This window comes from Betta splendens, chromosome 24 (genome assembly GCF_900634795.4).
Source record: "Betta splendens chromosome 24, fBetSpl5.4, whole genome shotgun sequence".
NCBI classification, from domain to species: Eukaryota; Metazoa; Chordata; class Actinopteri; order Anabantiformes; family Osphronemidae; genus Betta; species Betta splendens.
The window spans coordinates 8,897,134-8,921,614 of NC_040901.2; the positions used below are offsets into that span (position 1 = coordinate 8,897,134).

Below are 24,481 nucleotides of genomic sequence, written 5' to 3' on the forward strand. Positions count from 1 at the left end.
GACGAAGAGGAGGGAGGTCTGTTGAGAATTGTTGAAACAGGGATTTGAGCTGGACAAACAAATGGAAACAAGTCGAGTAGGGCAGAGCAGACTGAGACAGAGGGATGAGACAATAGGATGCAGATAGATGGAGAGGGACGGGTGAAGGGGGAAGAAGGATGGAGATGGTTTTGACAGTATTGTGGTGTTATATGGTTAATCTATATAAACTCTCTTCTTTGTTGATGTTCCTCTTTGTGTGTGTGTGTGTGGGGGGGGAGTTATTTGTACTTGCTCCACGTTGAACTCATGGTTTCCATGTAACGTGCCTGAAAACCCCAGAGTGTAACGGCTGGAAGTCAGCACTGCCAGCTGCTCTAGCCAGCAACTGCTGATCTTGACTGTGCTCCTAAATCCCTAACTAACGGGGGTGACTCTGTTTGGGAGCTGTTCTGGGATCAGTAGTAAGGCGAGTAAGCCATCTGGGTAGAAAGAGACTGCAGTTAAAAATCTGCAGGTCTCAGTCAGCTCTGATAGACTGATGTAGCGGTATGAGCCTGGATAAGAGGGATGATCTGAAAATAACAAACGATTTGAGTGAAAACGAGTGTGTGTGTGTGTGTGTGTGTGTGTGTGTGTGTGTGTGTGTGTGTGTGTGTGTGTGTGTGTGTGTGTGTGTGTGTGTGTGTGTGTGTGTGTCCTTCCCAGTGACAGGTCCCAGCTGTAGGGGCCAAAATGCCAGCCTCAGAGTCGGCCTCCATTGTCAGGGTAACGGTCGACCTGCCGTCTGCTTGATGAGCATAATTCTCTTGTCTGTTGTTGTTTTTCTGTCAAATTTATCCACCCTTTTTCATCTTTCCATTTATATGTTCAGAATTTCTGCAACAGTAGTGTTTCTCCTGAAGTATACACATACACACAAGCATCATGGGTGAGGGCCCCCCCACACGCACACACACACGCACACACACACACACTCCTGCTACTGTTATTTCACACATCCTGGCTTTTATTAGACTTTCCTCTCACTGCGTTTCACTCACGTGCTTGTTAAAAGGCTTTATATATGTAAACACATGGCGTATAATACTCACACCTCCAAGCGGCCTGTAAGCTCGCACACGCTAACAAAACGGATTTCATGTGTTTCTCATATTTTGTTTTTATTTGCCCTCTTCCTTGGCCTTTGGCACACGCTCCCTGTCGCACACACACACACACACACACACACACACACACACACACACACACACACACACACACACACACACACACACACACACACACACACACACACACACAAGAAAGAGGCCTCAACCGTGGGATGTGGCACCTTTAGTAAAAAGGCCCCAGTGGGGTTTGATGGGCGTGTTGCCAGATTGGATTCCTGGTGGGCTGCCAGATTGGCTGTCAGCGCAAAAGCTGAACTTTATCGTCACCTCTGTCTGCCTGTCCAACGCACCCCCTTTAGATTCTACCGATCTCTGCTGAAGCTTCACGTTTATGAAAAATAACGAAAACAATTAAAACATGACAGGTTAAATATTGCTGTTAAACCTTTGTGCATTCGTCTCTCAGAGTGGACCTTGATGATTTTACCACACATCACACACAGCTGTTGAACAAACCGCTGTCACCGCACACAACACGTGCACACGCACATGCTCCGTGCTCCTACCTGGGAGGTTTAAAACCGGTCCAGCCACATGTCACAGTTGCACAAGCCAAGTTTAAACACTGTTGCAATGACAAACATCCTGCGTGGAGGTTCGGGTGCAGGTACACTCAGCAGGACACCATGTGAATAGTCAGACCAGATCATCGCACGGTGTGTTTTACGTGGCAGTATTGTTTTACACAGGGCGATATTATTACAGACTCCCTGAATGTTTTTCCGTCTGTTCCATATTCAGCTGTTTAGAAGCTGAATGGATCACATTTGTTTGGCTGTAGTACTGTACTGGTAAATCTTAGCACTTGGACCCGATCGCAATATGCACATGTGAACAGCATACACGGTGTAAAACATGGAGCTCTTATAGACCACATCTGGCCTCAGGTCTGCTGGACCAGCGCCACCACTCAGGCATGACTGATCAGGAATGCACAGCGTCGACCGCACCCTTTCTCCCCTTCAGCCACTGGACGCAGGCCTGCTAGGTGTGTGTGTGTGTGTTTTAGTGTGTGAATGGCTGACTCAGATTACCGGAGCTCATTTGTCTCGTAAGATATAGTGCCACTCCTTCATCAAACCTTTGTTCTTTTCATGCTATGGTCTCACACCACTGTGCTCTTCCGCTTTCCTCGTTCTTCCCTGTTCCACTAAGAGAAACATCCTCACGCCCCATAAATTTACAGCACAGACAGGAGGAATCTTGCAAACCAGCTGCACACACATCTTCACACACACTCCAGCCTTTTGTACTTCACCAACTGCTTTACAGATGTGCCTCAGTTCGCTGCTTCTGTGTCTTTTGTTTTAATGGTGGTGCATTTGTTCATGTAGCATGTGTCCAGTGTTCTCTGGCTTAGCACGCAGCATGAATTGTAGCCATAGTTAAGTATGTTTAGTGCTGGGTGAGAGGGTTAAAGGTCAGCATGTACTTGACTTCTCTCTTTGTCAGTGAGGATAAAGTGGAGTCACACGTCTCTTAGATACACACAAATACACACACGGGAGAGGTGCTTGGCAATGCTCCTGGCACAAACAGCAGCTTTCATCATAGAATAATAGAATTAGGTAGCACACACACATTTACACACAGTTATTCTGCTGGAATAATAGATGTTGGAATAATGGAGCATGTGCCCAGAGGAATGAGAGGCTTTGTCTTCTACCCAGAGTTGAGTCCAGGAGGTTAGACCGGCTTAGGTGCAGTGTATAACTTGAGTAGGGCTGAGAGAGTCCTGCAGGGGCCTGTTCCGCTGAGGCCAAATTTAGGCCTTGAATGTTTGAAATAGCAGCATTATCAGACAGGCGATAGCTATCTGTGCGCGGACAGCTTCCTTCTGGCCAGAAGACTGTTGTTTATTGACTGTGGTCTGATAGGAAGGTGTGTGGAATGTAAATACAAACATACAGATACGACCGGGCTCGTTTTCTAGACAATTTGCTTTCTTGGCCCATTTCATTCTTCAAATTATCGACGGGTTTAGCAGACATTGACCACCAACTTGGTAATGGAGCCATATGGCTGTATGTATGTGTGGCTAATGGCGCCCCCTTGTGGACTGAGATAGTAAATACAAATAAAAACAGCAGTTTATATTTACAAGTTGTTTATCAAGTCTTTGCAGCTTTGAACAATGTTTCTTATATTATTTTAATATGGTCTTATATGGTATCCATGCAAGTTAACAGTTATTAATGCACCTGCTTCCACTACCGCTAATGCTAAAACTGCTTGCACAACTGCTGCCTGTTTGTGTCTGTGTGAGCCAGATGACCCACCGTTATCATTGTTTAGTGGGATCAATGAGAGAGGACATGTCCTACAGATGACCACCAGAGGGCAGCAGTGGACCCTGCCCTGCCCTGAGGTTGTCAGCAAGCTGAAATCACAATGGGACATTTTCTACTGTGTGACTCACTTTTTCCTCAACTCATCTGTTCCCTATTGTGCCAATAATTGTTGAGTTTACAAGGAAGTGGTTTCCTTATATATTTTGATGGCCTTTTCATGTTTCATTCATTGAAGTGCAAAGCCTGCCGCCCTGCACCCATTCGACCCTAAGGTCAACCTCACTCCACTCATCTAACCTCTCATCATTCTTATTGGCAGTTTAAAAGCGCCGCGCCACCAAATGACATTACAAGACCCCAGTGACCCCACAGGGTCTCAGATGGCTGAGTGAGATGTCCTGCACACACCTTTTCACTAAACAACACATATGTACACAATTACTTGAGGTAGATTTAATTTTCTACTTTGGAACACTGCATGTGTGCAAGCATCATGCAATCATGCTGTCCCACACACAGTTCATGCGGTTCCTTCTGACAGCACATAATCACAACTGGTCTATTACTGTCAGTGTGAATGATGCATCACCTCTTTGCAAAACCTCATGGGGGTCTGTAGAGATTTCTACACTTGTTTCCCCCCTGCTCTCAAGCGTCTACTTAGTTCTCCTGTGCTGCCTGTCCTGCTAAACATTAGGAAAAGACCAGCTTTGAAACTAAAACAAATTCATAAAATATACTTTTATATAGGAGCAACATAACAAAGATGCTGCCTCTGTCTGACCTGTATACTCAGACTATATCAGTTATATCAGACAAATTTTCTCAGAACATCTGGAAAAATATTTGGATGTTTTTTCATTTGTAAGTAGGCGTGTAACTTCCCGCCCTGTCTTTTGTGATAAAGTAAAACACAGGCTGAAGGCATGTGAGGGAGTGAGGGAAACTTTACCCTACAGATTCCAACACCTCTTGTGGCCACCTAATATAGAACTTATACACGCGTGTAAACAGAGTGGACATGTCCCCTAGTTTAAAGTAAAACTATCCAAATCACATTGTAAAACCAGACGTTGGCTCAAAACCCCTCTCACGTACTTTTCTCACTGTGGTCGCAGTGAATCCAAATTGGAGAAACCATTTAGGTTTGCGAAAAGACAGCCTGCTGCAGGAACACACAAACAGGGCCCAGTAAATGCGGGGTGTTGGAGTGTAATAAAAGCCTTCCTATGTGGTGGAGCGGAACCTCTGTGTTTAGCTGGCTCTGTGCATGTGTTACCGCTGGAAAACACACGCTGTGAAACTGTATTTATTGGCACCAAAAGCCTGAGCTTTTGGTGCAGGAAAGAGACAATTGTGGATGGATGGATCCACTAAATGCTACTTTCCTTGTGTGTATTTGTGTTTTTGCATCCGAGGCCCGTTTTTCTCTTATATTCTCCATTTGTGCAGCGTCTGGTTGGTGTGTATCACTCTCAGCCGTTTTTAAGGTACACTCCTGGTCTGTTTAAAAGATATTACAGTGTTTTGATGACAGTGGTGATCTCAGTTGTAATTTGTAGAGTTAGAATGAGCACATTCTGAGCAGAAATAGATGGTGGTGCAAGTAATTTGTTGTCAGCACGGCCCTTAATTAGACTGCACTATATCATAGTATTGGTTTGCTGACAGAGGTTGGATTCATGTTATTAAAACTCGTTAACGTGGGACATTTACGAGCAGCAATGAGGTTCAGATGTCGTTATTACATATGTTACGTATAGTAGTGCCTTTTTAAAAACATGGCCCGTTGTATCTACTGTCCAATTAGAGCATTTACCTTTAATTACACCTGCAGGCTTATAGAACGTTGGTTTAATCTGACTGATCTTTGCCCTTAGCGCCTTTTTCTTGTGACCAGTTCAACCAGTTTTAAATTGTCGTCAGCTCGGGGTCCTCAGTGTTCTACCAGTCGCCGCCACATGCCTGTGGAGATACAATCATTGTGTACATTCTTTGACAGTGTGACATTATCACTGGGTACTGTACCTTTGGGTGCTAGTGTGCTGTCATGCTGCAAACTGTGTTCCGGTGTGGGCGGACAAACAGTCACAATGTAAATGTTTCTGTTGTAAATGATGTGTTTAATGAGTTCAGAATAATTGGTAGCTGGGGCTGAAGCTGAAGCCGCGCTCATCAACGTTTGCCTCCTCGGTTCCTTTGGGGGTCGTGGTACTAAAATGGCCATTCTTCCTGCAAGGAGGGAATCGATGGACTAAAGTGGTCTGACCGTGTGTTTATATTTGCTCTCCATTTGTTTTAGCTGTCCTCCATGTCGGTGTGTTGGCCTGTTGACATAGTTCCAGTAAAACAAGTTTTTAAAACAGCACATGGAAAGCTGTTAAACTGATGTAAGTCAGGCAGTTATTCCTTCCAAACAGTGAAGGGTTAAACAGGTCATGAGTTCAAGTGTGGGAAATAAAGCCTGACAGATCTGCCTACATTGTGTTCAATCTATCCGTACCTACCTAGATATCAGCTGGAAGCCAGGAAGTGAGCAGGAGTGATTGTCGTTGAGGGGTGTTGGACACACACTTACACACCAGGGTTATTGTCACACCTTGGCGGCCACACACTGACTCTGCAGTTTCACTCGGGTGGGAAAACTCCTCCCTAACAAACCTGTAGCGCCCCATAACGCGCCTGCTTTCCCTGAGGGCCTCCATGAACCAATCACATCTGCTGTGATTTATATTTGATGGAAATATTCAAAATTGCTCGTTGTTGTAAAAATGTTAAGATTAAGGCCACACAAATGCAATTAGAGACGGTCCTTCCATGTTTAATGTATACGAGTTGTGGTTGAACCACTGTCAAGGTTTGAATTTGTCGTTGAGCCCGTTGCTTCTGAAGCCTCAGGCAGACGGGGAAGGATGAGGAATGTTCCCATTCTCTGTAAAATTTAAACGCTGACTTTCCCATGGATTGAGTCACTCTGACCTCATAGACGAACAGTATGTGCTCTCTAAGTGACTGTTAATTGACCTAATTCTTAAAACGCGCTACTTTCAAAACGCACTGCAAGTCATCAGATTATAGTGGAACCAGGAAACTAAACAGAGGGACAAAAGATGTGAGGGAAGGAGGAAGGAGGGATTGTCAATGCCGGCGAATGGATACAGGGGAGTGGCTGGGAGCTGGGATCACAGCAAACAGAACGAGGGAGGGAGCGAGGGGCGGGCTGACTCGTATTTCAGCTCCGTGGCTACTAGGACTGGGTGTAACCTTCACCCTAACTCACAACACAGCCAGCGCTAGCTGTCACCAGCGTGAGGACTGACCGGGAGCGGAGCTTCATCCTGTGGTCCGTGTGTGAGAGAGCTCAGCAGCTGCGTTCCCCGTGCCGATCAGCTGATTGGAGAGACAGGTTCAAGCCACTGTCAACACCTGGACGTTTACCTCAGCACGCCTCTTCTTCCAGGATACAGGTGAAAGAAGCACGAAGAGGAAGAAGGCTAGAACCCTGACCACTTACGTCTGGAGGATTTCACACGTGAGCTTGTTTGTGCCCGTGTGCAAATGAGCACGTAACTTCATCAGGCTGGGAAAAAAACCCCGGGACACCGAAACCTCCTCGCTCACAGCCCGGACCTGAGACGGCGTGTGTCAGCTGGTGCGCGCTGACAAGTGGAGATAACGAGGCCCAGGGGCGCAACAAACTTTGTCTTGCTGTGTTTAAGAAGCACGTTGGCGTTTGAGCCTTCCATCCTGTCATATTGAATATTGTGTGTGTACACATGTGAGCGCGTGCCACAGAGGGCGGTGAGTTTCCAGATTGCCTAATTACACCTCTGGGTCTGGGAATCGAGCCCAGAGTCTTTAAGCACAAAAGGAGAGAAGAAAGGGAAGGAGACAGTCTAGTGGTATATTTGGCTCATGACACGGACCAGTTGAAGGAGGAAGAGACTGGATGTTGGGGATCTCCGAGTCATGAAGTGGGACGCTGGAAGCAAAGGGAAGGAAAACTGATCTAGGGCTGAACTTTCCCCATTAGAAGATGTGTCAGATCCTGATTCCTCTCCTGGATTGAAGCGTTTGGATCCGCCTGGCTCGTACTCTGCTGCATCGGCGTGAGGATGAGAGGGGACAGGAGGTCTGCCTCCTTTCGGAAGGACAAGGCGGCGGGACTGACCCGGGCCCTGAGCTGGCTCAGCGTGTCCACGCTGTCCCGCCAGAGCCGGCGTGTCTTCCACAGCCAGAACGAGCTGCACGTCGTCCACAAACGCCACCTGTACTCCTGCTCGCACACGCACCTGCCCACGGCCGACGGGGACGGGGACGACGACAGCTGGGTGTACCACCCGCAGCACCGGATAGGTGAGAGTGGAGCTCTCTCAAAGCAGCGTGTCTGACTTGGCCCCAGTACGGCTTGCTGCTTGTATGAATGGGTTTTTGTTTTCGACCTCCACCAGGAAGCGAGTGAATGCCTTGTTTACATGCACAAGCCCAGCGAGAAGTAGGTCACTGTCTTTTTATGGCCCCTTGGTCTTTGTGATTGTGTTCCTGACACTTCCTGGTTTCTGTAGCCGGTGGGAGGCATGAGCAGTAATAATCAGTGGGATTATTCATTTGTCAAAGGGGACTTTGCTTCGGGCCCCGCGCGGTTGATGTCACAGGCTGGTGGCGACGTGAGTGCTGGCTTTGCTTCTAGATGCGTCGTTGAATAGCTCATCACTTAGACCAAGACCGGTAATGCTGTAGAATAATAATTATTATTATTACTACCACTGTGTACTATTATTGTATTTAATATAATATTACATCACTGCCATTGTTTATGTGGAGTCCACCTGGCCTCAGGTAAGAACAACATGAATGCTTGTTTCAGTGCCTTGGGGGTTTTGTGTTTCCAGATGAAGATAGTTATTTATTCATTAGTTCAGTGTGTGTGTGTGTGTGTGTGTGTGTGTTCATACTTTGGTGACCACGGTTGTAACTTTAGCTTTACCTTTATCTGAGAATGGAAAAAGACACCGGTGCTGCCCCGCGCTCCCACATTGTGTCTCATTAATCTGATCCATACCGCCCTCAGCTCCAGCAGCCGGACTCTGAAGCAAAAACACCTTGGGTCAGAGTGTTTTCGGCGCTAGATAATGTTTTATGTTTGGTTAAGGTGAGATTTCATGAATAAAAGCAAACTGTGCTGAAGTTCTCTGCAAACACCCAAAGCAAACATAGCAGATGTCATGTATTCATCCTTATTTCAGTACACGTGCAGTACATTGACCACATATTCAGCTGTTTGACTATCTTGCAAAGCCACAGTCTCCACACACTGCAGACAACATCGTCTTTTAATTAAGACATTTAATAAATAGCTGGAGCCTGTCCAGTCGTAGTGTGGTAGTTGAAGCATGTGGCGTTTCCTAAACATAGGTTGTCAGTGCATTGCTTTGCAGGAATGTGGAGCTTGTTGCTGTTGTTGTCTTTTATTGCGTGTCTCAGTCTTTCTTAGTCACTGCGTCACCTCTGAACCTGCTCCGTCCTAAAACAGCTCAGGGCCACACATAGCTGGGATGGTTCGAGGTCCTGGCATCTTTCTCAAAGTCAAAGGGGACAAGCAGCAGCCAAAAGGATTAAAAATTGCCATTTGGGAAAATCATTAATAAACTTAACTTAAACAAGACTTGATGTTTTACTCTAAATATTGCAAAACTAGTGTTCTGGGTTGAATTTGTGAAGAAACTACATAGAAAAATATGTATACCTTTATTCACAATTGTTATTTATAAGTTGAGAGCTTAGGTTATTTCTATTGATTGGTTGGTAGTTAGAATTGGCAAATGTATCCAAAAATAATCAATTCCAATCTACACTAATTGATCGTTTAGTTGTAAAGTCTTTAAGAAAGGAAGTGGGTGTTTATTGACTGGGTAGCGATGGAGACAATCCCTTAGAGAATGAAGACCAATACAAACTTGTGTCCTGTTCTACTTGAGCCTGTTTACATATAGAGTCTATACAGTTTTCTCATACACATAATAGTTGTTTCTAATCTAATTTTAGGCCAAAGAGAGTGTCATAGACAGGTCAATATAAAAAGTCCAGCCATACGCATACACTCATAGACACAGCCCACTCTAAAAGAATACCTCCCAAGTTTGAAGCTGTAGTATTTATAACATCTGGATGTTGGCTCCACACTCCAGCCTGGACTCATTATAAAGCACATGGGCAGCCACGCACCGTGCGTGTGTGTAAATATAGCCCCAAAATAACTGCCTGCGGCTCCAGAACCTGCAATTTTGACGCTGTCTCCAGCTCGACTGGTTGGGCGTTTGCTCCGGGTTGCCGCGGCAACGTAAAAGTGTTTCCTGGTGCGGTTCAGTTTGACCTTGCTATCAGGACTGCCCTGAACCAGTGATGTGTAACTGACCCATCTGCTACACCAGCTGCTTCAGGTGGATTATGAATAATTAATGACTAAAACTGAAACTATTAACAGAACAACACAAAACCAACCAGGGGCTGATTGTGTTGTTTGTTGTTTTAAAGAATCACAACCAAATACCCCCCCCCCCCCCCAGCATTGATACTGCAGATCTGAATCCCTGTCTGGCATGTTTGGCAAATGGGATTCTGGGCTTTACTGTACATTGATTGCAGTAGTGCTTCTTAGACTATATGTAGTTTATCAGTTGTGTAGAGCAAGTCGCTAAATGAAATGATCTTTGCTGTTGGCAAGTGCAGTATGTTAACATGTAAGTTTGGATTTAAAGATTTAGTAGAATTTGAGATCTACAGCGTGGCATCGTATTTGAAAATATTTCTAAGCAAATTGACCTAAATATTAATGATTTCTTGGCTTAACTGGGTTTCTTCCCATAATGAACTGTTCATGAATCAAGTCTTTAAGGACATTTCTCTGCATGGGATGCTTAGTAAAATCTGAGAGGATTCAGACAAGACCAAGACTCTTGCGTAACATTCCCACACACAGAAACACACTGCTCATCGTTGTGTAGTCTACGTGTGAATCCAGATTAGCAGATTAGAATTCGGGGTGGGGGGGATGATGTGACGTATAAACCAGCAAGACCTCAGTGAAAGACAGGCAGGAAGATGGTGATGTGGCCCAGAGCCCAGAGCCTGGGATGTGCTGTACACATAGGTTTCGTCAATCAACATATGTTCACATGTGATCTGAGAGGAGCAATGTATTAGATTTATGCTGTTCATCTGATTATAATCTCTCTCTCTCTCTTTCTCTCTCCCCCTATGTGCTGACGATGATGCTGTAGGTAAGTCACTTTTATTTTAATCTCTGACCCACATAACCTCCGTGCTACGCTTCTATTAGTCGATCCCATATGAGAGGTACTTTACGCTTCACGACCTGCACTGCCCGTCACACAATGCAGCTCAGTTGTAACCCAGCCTAATTCGGATTAACTGTAAAACCTTAATCTCTGACTTGCAATACCCACCTTTTTCTGAATCATATTGTATCATATTATCTTTGTATTATGGGATATAATCCACAAATGTTCTGGCTCAGTGATAGAAGCAGCAGAGGAAAATATGTGATTATGTTTGTGAACATGGATTCAGATTGTAAGCGGACAGAGGCCTAGGGCTTATGTTGATGGGATGCACTCATGTCCCAGTACTTTTACAGCATTGATGATGTTATCTTATTGGCTAATGATGTATTTTCCAGTAATGTCACCATATTGTCTTCCGTAAGTTTTATATTTAGTTTTTTTTTAATTGCAGCATCCTTGTCATTGTGTGTCTGACTCTTATGTGTTATGAAGCTTTACATTTGCTGCAACAAGCTTAGTGCAGAATATATCTGCTTATGTTATTTGGTTTTGTCTTGTGCTAACACGCAACTCGTGGTGTTCATGGCATCACTGTAAAAGGTTTAAGATAATGTCTTTGTGTCTCACGCAGACATAAATAACCCTTCACGATAGTGCTTGTGTATGTATTTGTAGAAAAGGACTGTATTTTAGTGAATGACAGCAGTACTCAGCTGGAATCCTACCCACTGGTTTTCACATCCTGCAGTCACGCTACAAGGCTGTCATTTAACCAGACCAGCGTTGCCACGTACGTCAGCGCGAAAATTATATCACATATCACAGCCTGAGTCATTTTTCATGTTAAGTTTGGTAAATAAAGAACAATTATTTAATTGTGTGAGCTTTAGTTGCACAGTTTCCATGTGTAGCGTTGACTATAATGTGGTTTCAGCAACCTCATTTGTGACATAACGTATGTAAAATAGTTTTTTCTTTCCCATAACACAGGAGAGGAAATCCACCTCTCTGCTGCTACCACTTCCTCTGTGAGAGCAGTGATTAGGCAAACCTCAAATTGTTTCACAGCCAAGGGGCTCAGTATAAGCGTTCGTGTTGGAGCTATTTGGGCAAACCAGCCGCCAATTAAGGTGGAGGTTTGATGAAGCCAGGTTTTAGTGTGTGGCCAGGTGGTTTTATTTGTGGGTTAGTGTGCTTTTAATTGCAGATCACTCCCAGGGTTGTGCTTTTATGGCACTCTCACTTCATCCACTTGGCTCCAGGTTGCTCCAAGTCACGCACACATGCACAGCCGCCCGCCTGTAGCTGGCGACATCTGGCTGAGGCATGCATGTCCCAGCCTGCAGAGGCATTTGGGTGGGATTGACACGTACATAATACATACATGTGCACAGGAGCACGCAACGTGACATACTAATGCTGTCATACCTAGCAGTGTCCTATATCTGTGTGAGAGCTAACCTTAAAATGAGGTAAAGTCATGAGTTTTAGTTTACGGCTTCAACCATAGCAATTGCTGTGATTACTGTAACTATTTTGCATGGTGATGAAGCCTTGGTGCCAAACCAAAATGGATGCAAGCATCACATTCATTATAGTCTTCTCAGAGTAAATAAAGACTATGCTGTGCTGCCATGCATCCATCTATCTTTTTCAGGGGATGTTGCACAGTGCCCTGATCTGTTTAATCAGCAACCGGCCTATTTGCAGTAAACCTGTTGATGCCCTGTTACATAGACTCAGGAATACTGTACTGTTTGTGTTTTTAGGGACTCTGTTGCTGTTTTAAGTTGTTCGTTACAGTAATGGGAGTCCTGGTCCTTACATTCTGTGTAGGCGATGCACAGTAGAAGCTGCTGTTGATTTAAAGCTGTAATATAAGATGTTTCTAAATAGACAAAGCCAAAATAGCCTGTTTGTGTCTCCCACCCGCGTGACTCCTTTCATTCAGAACAGACTGCATGGAGGGGCTTGGGATGCCTCAAAACAAATGATTGAATTGTGAGGATTAAAGTGATTATATGTGATGAGCGCACAATGGATCGGCCTCAAGCCGGGGCCCCCTGCCTCACTCACTCGCTCAAACTGCTGACTGTCTAGATTTCCTACAATCACAAACACTAGGCCCAAGCTTGTGCCAGGCCGATGGGTTGATGTCTTGTTTAAATTACTTATTAATGCTCAATAATTTGTAATAAGGGGATTAGTACATAAGTGAGTGTGGTCTAGTGTTTCCCCCCCCCATTTTTGTAGATGTACCTAATAAATTGGCCATATTAATGTGTCTTCATACATCAGTTACTGGGCGGCTGCAAGCTTCCCCTAACTCTGATAGGGTGGAAAGATTTCAGGGGGGTGTCAGTGTGGTAGAGACATTGGTGGGGGGGCTTCAAAGCTGTTTCCTGCAGTGTATAAGCTGGCGCGCTGCCACTCGGAGCGTGTGCGTGTGTGCGCGATTATGTGTGCGAGGGGATTCCATGAGGGAGGGAGACGGCAAAGGAGGCAGCGGGGGAGAGGAGAGCGTGCGCCAGGGTCCGCGTGTGGACGGGTCGACTGCACAGCGTAGAGCGAGAGGGCGAGGACGGAGGGAGCGAGCGGTTCCGTGGGGATGAGCCATGTTCTGTCTGAAAGGTAAGCGCCTGAGTTTGTCGTCCGGCGCAGCGCGCGGGTGTTTTTTCCTCAGACTTCCAGAAACAAAGGAAAGTTGTGCGAAGCAGTCTGTGTCCCGGCGGCTTCACCTGTGTGCGTTCTGCTGTTTCCCTTTGTCCTCTCTCCTCTTCCCTCTCACTGCTCTCTACTTGTTCTTCTGCCAAGGGGTCGACTTTGTGAAAACATGGGGTTTTTACACTCAAAGCTGCACGTGCCAGGCGCTGAATGTGCTTGTGAGTGTTTTAGAGGAAGCGAGCGCTGTTTGCGCTGGAGTGTGTGTCCACGGTAACAGCTGGCGAAGCAGCAGTTGTCGTCCTGCGGACACGGACCGTGTGTTGGCTGTTTCTTCACAGACTGAATAAAAGTGAAATGAGAGGAGTCTTTTTTTTCTGGCAGCCTGGTTTAGCATTTACACTCATTGCTATGGTATTCTTCATTATTTGACTCACACACAAAGCAGCTCTCAGATTACTGAATGGCCAAACTGTTATCTCAGAAATGAAGAAACAGCTCTCGTGAAAGAAGACTCATTATATTATTTTGTGGCCTGTAAATTTATGGTTTTCAGGAATGAGGTAATATAAACTGAACTTTTTGTGTCAGCATCCCAGTTGATCAGCTGTATGAGGTAATTTGTGTTGTCAGTTTTACAGTTTCCACCCTGGTCGGACTTGGAATATGAATAGAAACAGATGTCTCCTAACTCAGTTTTATTGAAACAAGCCTGTTTGCCTGCACTTAGTTTGCATTAGTTGTAGTTAAGGACCAAAACTCCAAGGTGGACGATACACTGACCCAAATACTTTGCATTACATCTAACACTGTGATCCCACCAGTAGATTACTCCACATTGGTTGCCAGTGACAGAATGACTTACATTATGAACCCCCGCTGTTAGATAGTTGCCAACTCTAAGGCAGCTTTGACACATTTTCAGTTCATGTTTCTCTATATCCAGCTGCGATCAAAGTGGATCCTGGTCTGTTTTGACCACCCACCCGCCCCCCCCCCTGCATTAAATCCTTGTGTTTTAGTGTAAGCCCTTTTGCTAGTCAGCCAGACCACTTGGTGTGGCGTTTGGCATGTTACATAAGTTATTTCTGTATTTGACTCCAATCTGTGCCAGAAAGCAGACATAAGAAGGGACTGAGTAGGGATTAGTGGCTTTTGGAGACCTCATTCTTACTCAAATTGGAGGTTTCCTGCAGTGTGAGGGGTTTAGAAATGCAAGATGTCGGCCCGTGTCAAGTAGATCTAATGAATTCCTGCTAAGAATTCATCTGACCTTGTTGTGAGGTCAGTGAAGGCAGCTCAGTTCTTGTCCACTCTGTGACAACATGTCTCCGGCTGAGTGGAGCTTGCAGTAAATATTTCTTGGTTTGTTTTCAAGCTCTTTGATTACACTTATCTTAGATGTGTAAGAAGCTTCAGATGCTTTGCTTGTGGAGAGCGGTGGAAGGGGGAAGCGCAGATGTGACAATCCAGATGCTTTAATCAAGTGTGTACTTGGATTACTGAGTTTAAAAGGTTTAGTGTTAATATGAACGCAGCAGAAGACAATATCATTTAATCATTCTGGAGAAATTACATCTAATTAAGAGTTGTTAGCACCTTATTTTAGCCACACTATTAAAATCCCTCCTTGTTAACCTGTAAGTGTAATAAAGCCTGCACCTGTGCTGTGTGTCTATGGAGACTGTGACCTCTTGAACTGCCGCTGACCCGCTATCTGCCCTCTGGCCTTGTGGGTAGCAGCGCTGATGGATGTTCTCACATTCGATGTGGCAGGCTGCTAATCTGCAGCCATAAGCAGGACGGACAGGAGACAGGTGCGGAAACGTAGACGGTAGAATATGTTTTAACTGTGGGAGCTGGTGAAGCCGCGTATGAATGACAATATAAACGTTTGACTAAACTTTGGACTTCAGTAGCAACTATTGTAGCTGTGTGGCAAGAATGCGATTAAGTCATTCTGGTATTTAAAACAGCTGTTAAAAAAACCTACGTCACTGTATCACATTCCTGGTAATAAATAATTGATGGTAAAGTCCAGTAGCCTTTTTGAATAGTTTGTACTATTTGTTAGATATTGTCAATCTGTGAGGTTTCTAGGGACAATGCTTGAGAAGTTTGGTTGTGGCTGACGTTTGAGAAAACAATGGCCGACCCCCCGTGGATTTGTGGATGACTTCCCCAGACAGGGGGACTAACTCAGCATGCAGGTGCTTCTCCCACTCCATTCAGACCTATGTGTCACCATGGTTACCATTGTCCAGTTCCCAAATCCTTCCGCTGTGGCTTCCCCCTCCTCACAACAGGAGAAAGGTATGGGAGTTTTAATAGACACATGCACTAGGGCAAGTGTCCTAACTTGAAATAACCCCTTCAGCCTCAATGCATGATGGGTAATATGAGTCATTCCAGCAGACACTTGTGACATTAATGTGTTTTCGTATTGACCCATGATTGTCACCAGCACCACAAACTTATATATATATATATATGTATATATATACATATGCAACAATGTCTGTTTATGTGGGTGTTACTGTAAACTCTATTGTGATTTTATGATGCTTGCTCTACGTGTGGGTCTGTATGACTATACACCGGCTGATGTTTTGCTTGTAAACTGGATGACCTACTGTGTCTATGTATTTATGGATTTAGGGCAACAACAGTGTTAAGTGCAATTTAGGCCACAGTCAGGATCTTTTGGCTGAGTGAGCTACGTGCGTTCACACACTGTTTTATTTGTGTGTGTGTGTGTGTGTGTGTGTGTGTGTGTGTGTGTGTGTGTGTGTGTGTGTGTGTGTGTGTGTGTGTGTGTTTGTGTGTGTGTGTGTGTGTGTGCGTGCTCGTGCGCGTGCGCGTGCGTCTTGCTGTGGTTTGTCCATTAGGTTGTATGTGTGTGTCTCTGTGCACTCAGTGGTTTTGGTTTTGTAATCAGCTTGTGTGTTGGCTGACTCACTCGTCCTGTGGAAATGATAACTATCAGTAATGGCTGTTTTAGCCCCCGGGTATCTGAGTCTTTGACAAGATGACAAACACACACACACACACGCACACACGCACACGCACTCACCCACGGTTCCTCATTTCCACAAAGCTGCAATAAGTTACGGACTTTGTGTAAGTTAGGTTTGGAGTACTTACACTAGCTGCCACCAAGGGGAGCTATTCCCATATAGTATTACTATACTTTTGACCCCTTTTAATTGTCTGGCTTTCATTTAATATTTATTTAAAAATTTACTATTAGCGTCTGTTCAATTTCTATCCGTTTTGTCTACTTCTGTTCTTGTCTATCTTCTAGTCTGAAGACTTTTAATCTGAGCCCTCAGCCAAGCTGATTAAGCATCTTACACACACATGCTCACACTCACCTGGCAGGTTAGTCTGAAGTTCGCATCTACTACAGTTCCTTAATCTTTAGTCTTTTTTTACAACTGATATTGCTTCCCTGTGGCTTCAAACCTTCCAAATATTTGAAACACATCCTTAACGTGTTTGCATTTGGTTTGAAGGTCTGGCAGTAGGTGCAGCTTCCTTCACCTACTGTGCGTCATCTGATTCAGCCAGCTGACGAGTCTTCCACACATTTGAGCTGTCGAGGTAATGTAGGTAATTATCTACAGCCTGGTGCCCATCTGTGGTGTGTGTGTGTGTGTGTCGCAATTAGAAGCTAGGGGCTTGAGGCTGGATAATCTGGGTTTAGAGATTACAACAACAGCATTGAGGAGAAGAGGACAGAGGGAGAAGGAGGAGCTGACAGAGGCCATGTGGATGCCACCGGACGATTCCACTGCTTTGTTTCACATGCAGAATCAGGAGGAAGGATGCTCTGAAATACTACAAACTCAGGAGGACTAATTTTTTAAAACTCATTGTTTGGTTTCTCAACTTTTTTGGATCCTCCTTCCAAACAGTTTGTGGTGGATACTTCTGGGTCATTGCGAAGGATAAAACCAGGCTCTGACCGCTGGTATTTCCAATAAGGCGCTGCTTTTTCTATTCAGGCCTCATTTTTGCATCCTTAGAGTGTTGCTGAAATATCTTGTGGTGCCTTTTGGTGCAGAGTTTCTGTTTTCACAAGCTGCTGGGGCATTCATGAGACAGCCAGTCCGCTGACAAATGGGCAAGATTTTTGTAATGCTAAAATAGTTCTTTAAAATATTTGTTCTGGAGTTGAATCTTGTAGTCTAACACAGCACACAGCCTTCCTTTGTCAGGCAAATCAATGCAAGTCAATAGGATCCCCTGAGAGAAGGGATAGAAACAGTAGGAGGAGAGAGAGGAGGAGACAGAGGGCGATTGGGTTCACTGTGGGCTGTGAAAACCTCCAAACCTCCATCTTATCTCCTCAGAAAGCGAGGGGGAGGCCTATCGAGGGTTTGGGAGCAAGGGGGAGGTCTCCCACACACCCTTCAGTCACCGCTCCGTCTCGCCACCTCAAGTGGAGGTGCTGCATAGAGAGGGTTGTGCAGGAGGGAGGAGTTGGGGGGCTTGCATCGTGGACGGAGCAAGGGAGGGTGGCCCGTGGGGTGGGTGGGTGTAGGTCTTAGCTGGGGATGATCACATACGTGCACTGCCTCTCCTCAGAGCCGGTGGACAACTGCTGGCACAGGGCCTGCTATGAGGACCCTTCCAGCGACAAGAAGGCTGTGTGCTCCTTCAGGCTCGCCAGCAAGATGGGGAACAGCCTCCAGGCAGAGGCCTTCCCCGGCCCCAGGCCCGCCAGGCCCGAGGGGTGCCTGCGCAAGCGCTTGCTGTCCGTGTCAAAGGTTCACCAGAAGCAGGACTCTCTCTGGACGCCCAAACCGCTGCTCGGACCGGTCGCTGCAGGCTCACCGGGGAAAACCCAAACTTATCACGAAGGAAAAGGTACAGACCAGTTAGCTTCCAGTTCAGCTGCCACTAAAAGCATGGAATAGCAGAGATTTTAACTTCTTTTTAGCTCTCATCCAATAGTGGAGACAGTGTGATTATGTAGTCTGCTTCCCTGCGATGCTGCCAATAGCTTGAGCTACTTAAGCAGCATTCTCTGTGAACGTCTTACTAAACGTCTTAACACATAACAGATTGTCTACAACAATGTAGTGTTTGTTGTGCTACTTGTAAGTGTACTTAAATCACCTGAACTGTTTGTGGGAAGCATTTATACATCACTGTGCCGTAGAGTCAGACACGTGGTAGAAGCTGAGCCTTGTCTCTTCTTATTAGCCGATTTCCATCCCAGTAGAAACCGTGATCTGTGCCGTCTGTGCGCGCGCGCGCGCATGTGTGTGTGTGTGTGTGTGTGTGTGTGTGTGTGTGTGTGTGTGTGTGTGTGTGTGTGTGTGTGTGTGTGTGTGTGTGTGTGTCCAGTGTAGCATTAATGCAGATTGTGGCTTTGTGACCTTTGGCCTTTACTGAGGAAGATTGTGTTTTAGGCAGGAACCAGATGACCCTCAGAGAAAGACTGAATACTGTGATGCATCACCACATAACCTGCCATATACTGTAGTACATTAGTTACTGTCAGTTAAATATGCATAGTCATATTATAATTTCTGCTTTACATGTCTTAAGAGTTACTCCTGCATATATCTACTTACATATAACACATGGAGCGTGCATGCATTTAGTAGAGCCTTTTTGTTGGTGCATGTCTTGCCTTGCTTGCATGCCCCACATGCATCCAGACCATGCTTCACCCTTTTCTGGGAGTGGACTTCTCCCCTGGGTGGTAACCCATGGGAACAAGACACAATAGCTAACAGCTGGAGGTGATGGGCCAGGCCTGAAGCAGGAGAGTGTGATAGAGCTGACAGTATCAGGGTGATGGAGCTGACACTGTTGGGGTTATGAAGGTGACCCACTTTCACCTCTGCCACTGCATAAAGGAGCCATCAGAGAGATGCATAGAGTGCTGAAGGAGAAAAGACAGACTGACAGTCTTTTGACCTGTTTCCACATGTATTAATGGCCACAATGCAGCCATCTATGAATATACACAGTTATTGGTCTCACTAACAATACAACTTTTTAACTTTATTGTTCTTTCTCTCTCTCTCTCTCGCCCCACTTTGAGTCTAGTCTGCCCACTTATACTAACTACTCTAATGTCTTATCTATGTACGTATGCTTATTTAATACCAATCCCCTTCTCGTGTGTAGTAACAATATGCTGCCAGATGAGTGCGGCCGTCCTCACGCCTGCTTTGGCTAACATGCTGTGACAGCTCAAGATGTCGCTGCCATGGGTACAGTATTGTCTGGGCCCTGTAGGTTGAATCAAGCTCCCAGTCATTCTGTATTCATGCACCACTAAACAGACAGCCTTTACACAAACATGCACAAATTGGGGTTTGTGTAGTGTCTTTTGTGTGTAGTTGTGTTGCTCTCCTATTGTTTACACCAGTGCAGATTTTCTTACTATAGAACAGAAATGGCAAAAGTTTATTCCTTGCCTTGACTTCTCCCCCTGGCTTCCTTTTAGTTTATCAGTTTAGTGGTGGAGCAGGTGCTCCACCAGATCCCCCATAATCCCTCAGTGGGGATGCAGGTTCAGCTATCGACCACTCAGTACCAACAGCTCCCGGGAGACGAGCACCTGAGGCAGGCAGAGTAAATAGATGAGGCCAAATGAAATGGATTGGCTGCCTTTATGGGGGAAGTGTTGCTGAAAATCAGTTAGAGTAATATAATTGTAGCAGAGGGAAATAGATAAGGGGGTTGAGCTGAACCTGTTTTTTTTTTCTTCACACAAATATAACCTTATTGTTGAATTTATAGATTCAAGGTGATAATAAAAGATTTTGAGGTGGAGACAGGATAGCTCCATGACTGACAGAGTTCCATTAGAGCTGGCCTGCATTAAAAATGCATGCAGTCATGATATTGTAGGTAGAATTTTAAATTATACTGTCATGAAACATGTCGTAAAGTAGGAGAATGTACATTGATTTCTTCCTTACTTTAATCTTTGAGACGGGAGAGTAAAATAAGCTTATGGTTTCCCAAGTTTCACATTTATTCATTTCTTGTTTCCCATCTTAAACTGATTTATTTACTCTGCAGCCATGCTCTGAACTGGGGTTCAACATTAGGGTGACACGTTGGCCAGTTAACTAGAGCGTGAACAAACCCTTTTGAGGCATTTCACCCACTCTGTAAAAACAAGTCAAAGCTGCTCATCTTTCTCTGACTCAGGGATTTTCAGTTAGGTGAAAACCCATTCTCATTAGCGTAAAGACATGTATTATCATTTATTATACCTACCGTCATACACAATCCTTAACATGAGTAATAACATATGTAGACTTAGCCCTGAATGTGCATGAAAACCCCCTGAGGAGCAGGTTTGAGGCGGCAGAACAATGGCCAGCATGACACACTGCTTAATGAGATGATGAAAAGAACACACTCAAGCATTTTGGAGAACTGGGGGTCAAAGGTCGGTTTGAGTCATTCAACTGTAAAATAGGTTAAGGTTCTGTGCTCCTTCAAAGTCTGTGTCTTGCTCTCCCTCTTCCTTTAACTTTGTTTCTTTCTGAGTGTGTCTTTTACAGTAGTTTTGTTTTCATTTGCATTCATTCTGAAATCCAACACTATTGCAGAATTGTCACTAGTTTCCAGTTATTTTCCCTGTTGATGTCCTTTTGGATAGAAAACAAGGGAAGCGGGCTGTGATCACTGGGTAATAGCTGTCTGTATATCTAGCAGATGGGGATGTCGTAGCTAGTTAAAGGCCTAATAGGTAATGGCTGCTTAGTGATTGGCTAAACAGGTGCTCCTCCATCATGTGTGACAAGAGGATAAGAAGGTACTCAGTGACAAATACTTTTATTTATACGAGTCAACTTTACCAGATGTCAACCAGAGTGTGAAGCTATTTTCCAGCACAGCCTTTTTTTGTTTTGTCTCTGAGTATGTGTTTCCTTGATTGAAAACTCACAGTAGACCATGTGGTCACGTTAATAAAATTGGGTCGGGCTCAGCTGGCTTTTCATTTGGGAGACTGGACGCTATGGAGGAGATTTCAGTAGGGATCAGGTGTTATAGGCCCACGAACTCCCCTACGCGTAGAGCCGAGTTTTATTTAATGACTTGATTATCAGTTAATGAGCTGTGATGGCCTGATCCCTGTTGATGGAGAGGTACCTGGAAGTTGGGTCAGTGTACTGCATCATATGGTCCCCAGGCTGTGGACCAGCAACCATGCCTGCCCTACTCACTGCTGATAGCTTGGATCATGTGTGTGCAGCCTACCAGAAGCTGTAGCTACAGGACTAGTAATAGAACAGCAAGGCCCTGACTCTCGCCGACCAAGGTTGGCCACCCCCCATTTAATCGCTCCACGTCTGCGCCAGCTTCGGTTCCAGCCCATTTCTTTAATGAGTGCTGCTATTAGAGGAGGCTTTCTTCCACCTCATGCTGCTTCGAGTCTGGTCGTCTGAGGTTTCTGGCCGTTTGCTCTGCTGACCAGTCTGTTCCCTGCTGCACACACACAGCTACATTTCTGACTTCCACTGTGTGGTTCATACAAAGTGCACAGTCTACAGTCAGTGAAGGGGAAGAAACTGACATAGTGATGTCCTAGAAATGTTTGCTTCCCACTAGATGGTGTAATTTTGGTGAGCCACAGAGGTGAGGCAAGAAAAAAAGACCCTTATCAATGATTTAATTGACAGGAAATGTATCACTCACGTTTGTGGTGATTACCAATTATTTAACCAATTATTGTGCAATATAAGTTGGTTTCAGCTTCTAAAAGGTGAGGATTTCCCATGTCCTGTGTATAATTGTGTCTCCTTTGGCTGCTCTGCTCAGTCACTGCTCTTCCATCTAATCTGTTTCCTGATCTGATGCCAAGTCTCCCTTCAGCCAAAGACTCCTTGCTCTCCACCTTACAGCCCAGCCTGAATGTCCTTCTTCCTGTCTTCTCCTTAGCCGCAGGCCCCTTTATGTCCCAATCAGCTGGAGTTTTCATTAAGCCTCAGGAGCAAAGCTGAGCCTCTGAAAAGCTTGTGTCCCCCATAGAGACTGATTACAAAAGGAGAAAACAGAGGGAGAGGAAAGAAAGTGATTTTAAAAGCCTCTTTACATCTCTCTTACTAATGAGTTGTCCTCACCATGGCAACATTTTCAAGGGTTTTCCACCTTAGCATCAGGACTAAAGACAAAATTAAGAAAAAAAAGTATAGTAAATGAAGCTACAGGCTTTATCTTTGCTGCCCTGGTGTCAGTGTTACACTGATTTTGTTTGTTTGTATTAGAAGCTAAGTTCTTGGTTGCTGCTGTCTCCTTGAGGAGTTGTGTGGAATAACATTGGAAAAGCAGTTGTGTTTTTCTGAGCTTGGCCACAAGGTGGCGCCATTGTCAAAAAATGCAAAGGGATTTGTTCAGTCCATGAAAGAGTAGTGTTTTTAATCCTCATTTGATCATCTGTGAAATATCAGTTGTGCTTATGAAAGAAATTTGTAAATGCTAGAGCATAGACAAGATCACTTTGTGTGTGGAAATAAATTAACATCAATAGAATGTCCTAATTACCAAACAGAGTTATAGTTCTATTAAGTGCTCATTAAAATGGATGCCACAATTTATCTACATGAAAAAAGAGACATGTAAGATGTTGCAATTAAATCGTGAATAATGGCAGTCTTACAATTAGGGAGTATTTGATCAGAGAGCTGGTTTTGTTTCCCTGAGGTCCCATTAGGAGGGTGCTCTTATTGCATACACGGGAGGTCGGCACTTCCTATTAATGCCTCCATCCTTCCATTATTGCTCAGATGGGACAAAGAGGGAGGGGCAGCGGGATCGAAAGGGGAGAGGAAGGGGGGTGTTTTATTAAAGGAGGAAGTGGGAAGTGGGTGGGGGTTAAGTGGATTTGGGGTCCTGCTTTTTTCCCAAACGAGCTCTCAATATCGGATTGTCCATAAAGATCCCCCTGATTATTACACACGTATGTGCAAAACGCTTCCGATGGATAGTTCATTCAATGTTATATTTCAGTTCATGACTCATGAAAAGAGTTGATTCTTTTACAAATCACAGAGAGGAAACGTTAATTGAATCAATCTAATGAGCCTGATTATCGAAGCCAAATTCAGTCATGCATTGCAATCATCTTGGTTAATAAAAAAAATCAATGTCACCAACCAGAGCTCCCATCAGACTTTTAAATTGACCTCCTGATTATGTTACAGGCCGGAGGCTGATTGTCTTCCACACTTCCTAAATTTGTGGTTATCTGTCAATGGGCTGTATTTCTTGTAGCTCTGAGTCTTGATTGGATGCTTTGGTTTTGCAGACTCTCCCTCCCCTCCCTAAATGACCTACTGTTGTTGCAGAGAAGTGAGGTACAGACTGGGAAATGGGTCAAACGGTACAGTGTCAGATTTGCTTCACTGATAAAGAGCATGCAGATAAACATACATACGTGCGTTGTAGCTGCTTTGCCTCTGACCCACTTCCCACTGTCGTCCTTGAGTCTCTGCGGCCGCGCGCATCCAGCCTTCCTCACTGTGGTGCAGGCTAGCCCCAGGTGGCTTGTTGCTTTGTGCCCTTGAGCTCCCGGAGGCACTTAACCTAAATTAGCTCAGTCTGTCTTTGCGCCGCTGTGTCTAAATCAGACAAGACGCTCTCATCAGCAGTGTGAGTGAAGCTCCACGGCCACGGTAACAGCAGAAGCAACACAATCATGCATTTGCACTGTAGGCAATGCTGCTTTTTTACAGACACTGACATGTGTTACAGAATGTTTTTTAAAATCATCATTATTCTTAGTGGAGCATTAGCTAAATGCCTTGATTGAAAAATGTGCAGTGGACCAATGCTACTAATAAGCAAATGAAGCTGTCATTGCCCCAGTGTGGACATTACTCACACTTGTAATTAAAACTAGTAGTGAGATTTATCTGGGAGGAACATATGTGCAATTATATCTGCCTCAAATTAATCTGTATTAAAAATGATGTGCTGCTGTGAAGGAGGAGATGGAAGGAAAAGTGCGTGCATGCACATACATATAGAGTCAGAAGAGAAGGCAGGCCTGTAGATGAATGTAGGTCAGGAAACCTATGTGGCTGCCAGCTGA

The 24,481-nt window shown here is 44.9% G+C and overlaps 1 protein-coding gene across 11 annotated transcripts in view; it reads left to right on the top strand.

The window, feature by feature from the left end:
• nhsl1b (NHS-like 1b) overlaps window positions 1-24,481 on the top strand; it is a 68,655-nt gene that overhangs the window by 20,019 nt on the left and 24,155 nt on the right. For 2 of the 11 annotated variants that reach the window (XM_055506514.1, XM_055506513.1), the window contains exon 2: window positions 10,723-13,377. The exons of 7 other annotated variants lie outside the window; for them this stretch is intronic. In XM_055506514.1, coding sequence (XP_055362489.1) covers window positions 13,362-13,377 — 16 coding nt within the window. In that variant the 5' untranslated portion in view covers window positions 10,723-13,361. Of the gene's footprint in view, window positions 1-6,707; window positions 7,799-10,722; window positions 13,378-17,951; window positions 18,280-24,481 lie in introns of those variants that run through there. 2 more of the 11 variants (XM_055506507.1, XM_055506506.1) reach the window with 2 other exon arrangements.